Source organism: Chenopodium quinoa, unplaced genomic scaffold (genome assembly GCF_001683475.1).
Source record: "Chenopodium quinoa cultivar QQ74 unplaced genomic scaffold, ASM168347v1, whole genome shotgun sequence".
Lineage (NCBI taxonomy): Eukaryota > Viridiplantae > Streptophyta > Magnoliopsida > Caryophyllales > Amaranthaceae > Chenopodium > Chenopodium quinoa.
In genome coordinates, this window is record NW_018745170.1 from 4155126 (window position 1) to 4162089 (window position 6964).

The 6964-nt window shown below is 38.3% G+C and overlaps 1 protein-coding gene across 1 annotated transcript; it reads left to right on the plus strand.

Annotated features, from left to right (window-relative positions):
• Positions 1-5273: 5273 nt before the first annotated feature.
• On the plus strand, positions 5274-6590 carry LOC110710440 (glycine-rich cell wall structural protein 1-like). The gene has a single exon (XM_021888732.1). The coding sequence runs from the start codon at positions 5274-5276 to the stop codon at positions 6588-6590; it is 1317 nt and encodes a 438-aa protein (XP_021744424.1).
• Positions 6591-6964: the final 374 nt, after the last annotated feature.

Here is a 6964-nt window from a genome sequence, read left to right on the forward strand (position 1 = left end):
TGTGGACTGCATGTACTAACCGAGGCTATCTCACTTTGACTGCTCATTATGTTGATAACAGTTGGTCTCTTAGGTCTAAAATTTTAAATTTTAGATATTGTGGCCCTCCCCATACTGGTGTTGAGGTTGGAAAGTTTGTGTTTAAACTGATTAAAGAGTGGAACCTTGAAGGTAAGGCTTTTTCAATGACCGTTGATAATGCTCGTTCTATGGATGTTATGGTTAAATATTTGAAAAAAGAATTAATGCAATGCTCTCCTCTTCCTTGTAATGGGAAATTCTTTCATGTTCGATGTTCAGCTCATGTTTTAAATTTTATTGTTCAAAGAGGTTTAAAAGAAGTTCATGAAAGTGTTGAAAAATTGCGTGAGGTTGTTAAATATATTGATGCTTCTGATTCTAGATTAACTCAATTTGAGAATGCTTTGTCTGAGTTAGACTCTGTTTTTAATGGCAAGTTATGTCTTGATGTTGTGACTCGTTGGAATGCCACTTATACAATGCTCCGAAAAGCCTTAGAAGCTAAGGATGCCTTGATTCTATATACTAGTAGGTTTTTGGGTATTTCTTATAGACTTGATGCTGATGAATGGGATACCATTCAAAAATTTGTGATTTCCTTCGGCCATTTAATGATATAACTGTGTTATTTTCTGGTACCGAATATCCCACTTCTAATTTGTATTTTAATAGTGTTTTAAAAATTGAGTACGCTATTACTCAAGCCTTTAAAGACCCTAAACTTGCACCCATGGCAGCAGTTATGCTTGAGAAGTTTGAGAGTTATTGGGAGGATTATAGTTTGATACTTTCAGTTGCTATTGCTCTTGATCCTCGTTATAAGTTGTTTCGAGTGAGACATATGTTGAACTCGTTGTATAATGATGAGGCATGCGACGCAAAGATTATGATGATTAAGGAAGCTTTTTATGACCTTTATAAATTTTATTCTACTGCATCTAATACAAGCTGCAGAAATCCTGCCTCTTCAAACACAGCTCAATCTGAAAATTCTAATCGCACGTTGAGATCTCAAAATATTTTCACGGTATTTATGTTATACAATATACTCAATATTAATGGTAGTCTTATATTTTTATTTGTAATGTCATAATTTAACTTTTATAATAAAAAATCTGTTTCAGTTGCGTGAGGTTGATGACGAATGTGATGATTCAACTAGATGCCCTCTGGCTGATCTTGAGGCATATTTGAATGGACCTCGTTCGCGATTAATTCAAGGGGAACATTTTGATGTTCTCAAGTATGGGGAATCTCAAGCTTCTTCTCTTCCTATTTTAGCTAATATGGCAAGGGATGTTTTGGCCATTCCTATTACATCGGTGGCCTCTGAATCTTCTTTTAGTTTGGGTGGTCGTATTTTGAACAAATATAGGGGTAAACTTTTGCCAAAGAATGTTGAGGCATTGGTTACCACCCAAAATTGGTGCTGTGGTTATCAAGCGGATGTTGAGGAAGACGTCCTCCTTATTGGTAAAGAGATTGAAGCCGAAAGTGCTTCATCTGCATAACTGGTATTTGTGTCTCATTGTGGTTTATTTTATCTTGAAAAATCGTTGCCCTTGTCTTTTATTTTCAGACTTGCTGGCAGCATTTTTCAAGACTTTTAAAATCGTTGCCCTTGTCATTTATTTTCAGACTTGCTGGCAGCATTTTTCACGACTTTTAAAATCGTTGCCCTTGTCATTTATGTTGAGACTTAAATAGTTAAATGTATTTTGGTACTTGCTGGCAGCATTTCTCAAGTTTTTGTTAAAACAACCATTGCTCAGTGATGTAAATCTGAGAGCAATTTTAAAAAACAAAAGCTATAATTTTGAAGTTGCTTGAACTTGTTATGAGCTGCTGCCTGCTGGTAGTGCTTTTGCCTTTTGGTTGATGTCTCTGCTGAGTTGTTGCTGCTGCTGTTTTGTTGTTGCTGTTTCTTATGCTTGCTGCTGTTTTGTTGCTGCTGTTTCTTATGCTTGCTGTTTTAATTTTTCTTGAATCATCGTTGCCCTTGTCATTTATGTTGAGACTTCAATGTATATGTACTTGCTTGCAGCATTTTTCAAGTTTTAAGTTAAAACAACCATTGCTCAGTGATGATACGATAAACGTAAATCTGAGAGCAATTTTGAAAAACAAAAATAAGTTCCTGCTGAGTCCCTTCTGCTTATTGTTCCTTGCTTCTGATAAGTTGTTGATCTGTTATTGCGTAAGCTGGTTCCTGCTTGTTGTTGCTATTTCCTCTGCTCTTGGGTGTTGTGCTGCTGCTTCAAGATTCTGCTGCCTTTTGTTTTTAAGATATAGTAGTATACTAGTATGTTAGCTTTCCTTTTACCGTCTGTTAGGGGTGTAAAATTTTTGATCATGTAAAGGAAGGGAAAGTTTCCCATTTTCTTCTACCATAAATTTCAAATCTAGACATCTAGTTATTCTCATGCAGTTTTATAAACATTTTAGTCCTCCCCCTTTACAAAATACTTGTATAAGAAAGTTTTATAAAGTGATAATGTGAATGATTGTACATTTGTACGCCTTATTGACTAGTACAGTAATATTCTAATGCTTATGCCACTTGTGTAACGCAATCTCATACATCTCCAATCTTATGTTACCTTTGAGTGTTATTGGATGATCATGAATATCTTTATGAAGGAACAATGAAGATAATTTGGGTGGACTAGCATTATTACTGGAATGAAAATGGTACAAATGATATATCTTGTAATTAAAATAAATAAGTAATCTAAAACGATATTAATAATGTCGTTGGACTAGATCTAGGTGATATAAACCTTTGTATAAACCTAAGCCGTTTGATTAGATCTACATTTATTAACATTAATTGTATTTACTATTTAGCCATTTAGGTTGTAAATAATTCAATTTGAATTAAGCAGTTTGTAATCGGATCAGTTTAAACAGGTTGCGATTCGAAAACAGTTCGATTTTAACGGTTTAACGGGTTATGGAAGTTCAGTTTAGACGGTTAGCGGATTATAACGGTTCGGTTTATATAGTTTTTCCAGCGGTTTAAACGGTTTCGGTTCATAAACGGGTCGGTTTAAACGGTTAGCGGGTTACAAATGGTTCGATTTAAACGGTTTTTTTTACGGTTTAAACGGTTTCGGTTTATAAACGGTTCGGGTCATTAACGGGTTTATAAACCATTCGGTTCGGTTTTGTTTCGGTTCGGATTTGAGCAGTTTGGTTTGTTATCGGTTTACGGTCCGTAACGGGTTGACATTGAGCAGTTCGATTCGGTTTCGGTTTGATATTGAACGGTTCAGTTCGGTTTTCAGTTTAAATTTATCGGTTTATATACGGATCGGTCCGTGATGGTTCGGTTCGGTAACGGCCGGTTTCACGGTTCGGTTTGAAAAGTCCCACCCCTACCTGGGAAAACTTACTCTTTCTCTTTTGCAGGCTAACGGGCGTCTTGAAGAGGATAACTTTCAGCTACCCGAATTATCCCAATGTACTTCTTTTTGTGACTAAAAAACTTATGTTCCGTAAACAAGCTAGTTAGCCTAGATAGGATAGAGCATGCCATAAGCAATATCCCCGATAAACAATATTCTAAAATGGTATAGATGTCAACTAGGTTAGTCGCATAAAATTGCAAAAGATGTTACCCGTCAATTGTGATCAATTTTCATTTACATTATTACTACTTGTGCCTTTAAATTTTTTTTTTTTTAAGTTGATACTAAGGCGTTAAACAGGTTCATCTTATGGTGTATACCTCAACCCATCTGCGTACATTCGGAGTCTATACCCCAGTCGGTCGGCATACATTCGAAAACATTTAAGTATGGTTCATGGTGCAAAAGTTGTTTGATAAATCCCATCCACTTAATTCGAAATAGAGGTATTATTATGCAGCATCATTTTTCTATATATTTCCCTTAGACAAGTACCTTCCATGAGTAATTGAATGACATTCAATTATAGCAAAGAAAGTAGTGGCACTTCATTTTAACCTAATTTTTGGACAAGATATTTAATGACAACCTTTACTCTGACAAATTCAAAACTATTTTCATGTGGCATTTATCGTCCATCTACCACACTACCACCCTCATTCCATAGAACATTTGCACACTCTATAAACCTTATTCATTTGATCACACTCCAATTTTTTTGTCAAACAATGAAATAATGAATTAAGGGTTGGTAATACACTAATACTCCTTCCGGTTCAAGAAGTGGATATAAATTAAGTTATGTAAGTTAGGTTATATGATTATTTTTAGGAAATTAAAAAGACAGAGTTTAATAGTAAAATAATTTAGACTTCGTTCACTTCACCTTATTTTTGTTGAACTGAAATTAATTTTACTAAACTTAAATTATTTTTGCTGAATTTAAATTATTTTTACTGAACTAAAATTAATTTTGCTGAACTGATTTTTTTTTTTTACTGATTCTCTATAATATTTCTTATTTAGAGTTACTGATTTTTACTGAACTGAAATTATTTTTACTAAATTGAAATTAATTTTACTTAACTGAACTTATTTTTGTTGAACTGAAATTATTTTTACTGAATTGAAATTATTTTTACTGAATATTATTTTTTTTAAGGTGAATTGAACAAGACCTTAGTATATTTCGGACAAAAAGATGAATAACTAAAAGTAAAGCACCAATCTTAAACAAAAAGTAGGAAGTAAATCGTGGAATGACAAAATATGTAGTTCTTCCTGACTTCCTCTGTCCCAGAATATAATGCTTAAAATTTTCCTCAATATTTACGAAAAACAGTCATACGATATATTATTATATTCATTTCAATTTATAGTTTTGTAATATCAATACTTTTAATTAATAATTTTTATTGATACAAAATTAATTAAAAATATTAATGATCAAATATACATATTCACAATCATACAAATGAAAACCTGCCCTACAGAAGGAGTGTGTTACAGTGTACTTATCCAATAATAGGTCGTCGGTGAAGTTGACTAAACAAATAAGGAAGCAATATCAATGTATATCATCCAGTTCCTAGATTTTGACTTACTTAAATTAGTATAACATGTCATTTATTGTTCCTACAATAATCCCAACGGTTCTACGCGTACCTCACCAATAGCAATTAATATCCCTAATACAGTATTTTAGCCAATTGTTACACCCTATATATAACACACTTTCTTCACTCTTATGATAAAAATATAAAACTCTGAGCTCAGATAAAAAGGGGTTCACAGTTTTACACATAATTTTCCACGAAAAGTGTTGTATTTTAATTAAAGTCAATGGGTTTTCCTACAAAATGGCCTGTTGTAACGTTTTTACTTGCTAGCATTGTGCTTAGTTTGAGTGTAGTGACATTTGGAAATAGTAAGCTTAAGACTGAAAGATTTGATGATGAAGATTGTGGTTTTAGGTGTCATGGTGGTCCAAGAGGACCCAGAGGTGGACCATTTGGCAGCCGTGGGAGGTGGGGTGGACCAGGAGGTGGAAGATTTCATGGTCCAGGACATTTTGGTGGACCGAGGGACGACCCACGTTTTGGTGGTCCCGGTAGAGGAGGTGGGCTTGGTGGAGGTGGTGGTTTAGGTGGTGGTGGTGGAGGAGGTCTAGGTGGTGGCGGTGGAGGTGGTCTTGGTGGCGGTGGTGGTGCCGGAGGAGGCTTTGGTGGTGGCGCTGGAGGTGGTGCCGGTGGTGGTCTGGGCGGTGGCGGTGGTGCCGGAGGAGGTTTAGGTGGAGGTGGTGGAGGAGGATTAGGAGGCGGAGGTGGTCTAGGAGGAGGTTCTGGTGGAGGTCTAGGTGGTGGTGTCGGAGGAGGAGTAGGGGGCGGTGCTGGAGGTGGCCTTGGAGGTGGTGCAGGCGGTGGAGGTGGGGCAGGAGGAGGAGGTGGAGTCGGAGGTGGCTCGGGTGCTGGTGGAGGATTAGGAGGTGGTGCAGGTGGAGGATTAGGGGGTGGTGCCGGAGGAGGTGTTGGCGGGGGTGGTGGTGCTGGTGGAGGAGGGGGAGGTGGACTTGGTGGTGGTGTAGGTCATGGTGGAGGATTTGGAGCCGGTGGAGGAGTAGGAGGTGGTGCAGGAGGAGGTCTAGGTGGTGGAGCTGGAGGCGGTGGTGGTGCAGGTGGAGGAGGAGGTGGTGGACTTGGCGGTGGTTCGGGTCAAGGTGGAGGATTTGGAGCTGGTGGGGGCGTTGGAGGCGGTGCCGGAGGAGGTCTTGGAGGTGGTGGTGGAGCTGGAGGAGGAGGTGGTGGAGGTGTAGGTGGTGGATCGGGCCATGGTGGTGGGTTTGGTGCTGGAGGTGGTGTAGGAGGTGGAGCTGCTAGTGCAGGAGGTGGTGGTGGTGGTGGTGGAGGTGGCGGTGGAGGCGGAGGTGGTGGTCTTGGTGGTGGTTCAGGGCAAGGTGGTGGCTTTGGTGCTGGTGGAGGTGTTGGTAGTGGTGCAGGTGGAGGACTTGGAAGTGGTGCCGGCTTAGGTGGTGGTCATGGACTTGGTGGCGGAGGAGGAGTTGGCATCGGTGTTGGCATTGGTGTAGGAATCGGAGTTGGCGCCGGTGCTGGCAAAGGAGTAGGCACTGGTGTTGGTGTAGGTGGTGGAGGAAGACGCTAGATATGTTACAAACCCACATTTTAGTATCTTTTCAACATCACGTTTTGGACTCGGCATGTGGGTTTCAATTTGTTGAATTACATTATATTCTTTTGCAAAATTTATGTTGGGTATAAAAGTAAAAAAGATTAACCCAATTTATTTAATGAAAATTATAATCAAATTTCCCAATTGTAATCTCAGCCTCGTATACTATATGCTTATTAGTATTGCTAAATACAAGCATAAGCTTTCATTTCGTTTTTTCCAAAAAAAATGAACAAATTTGGTGCATAATTAATTCTTGCATAACATAATCCAACAAATGGAGTGTCAAATACCCATTTGTAAAGCTTCTGTTTTGACAGCTTGCAATCCAAACTGGGTTTAATGAG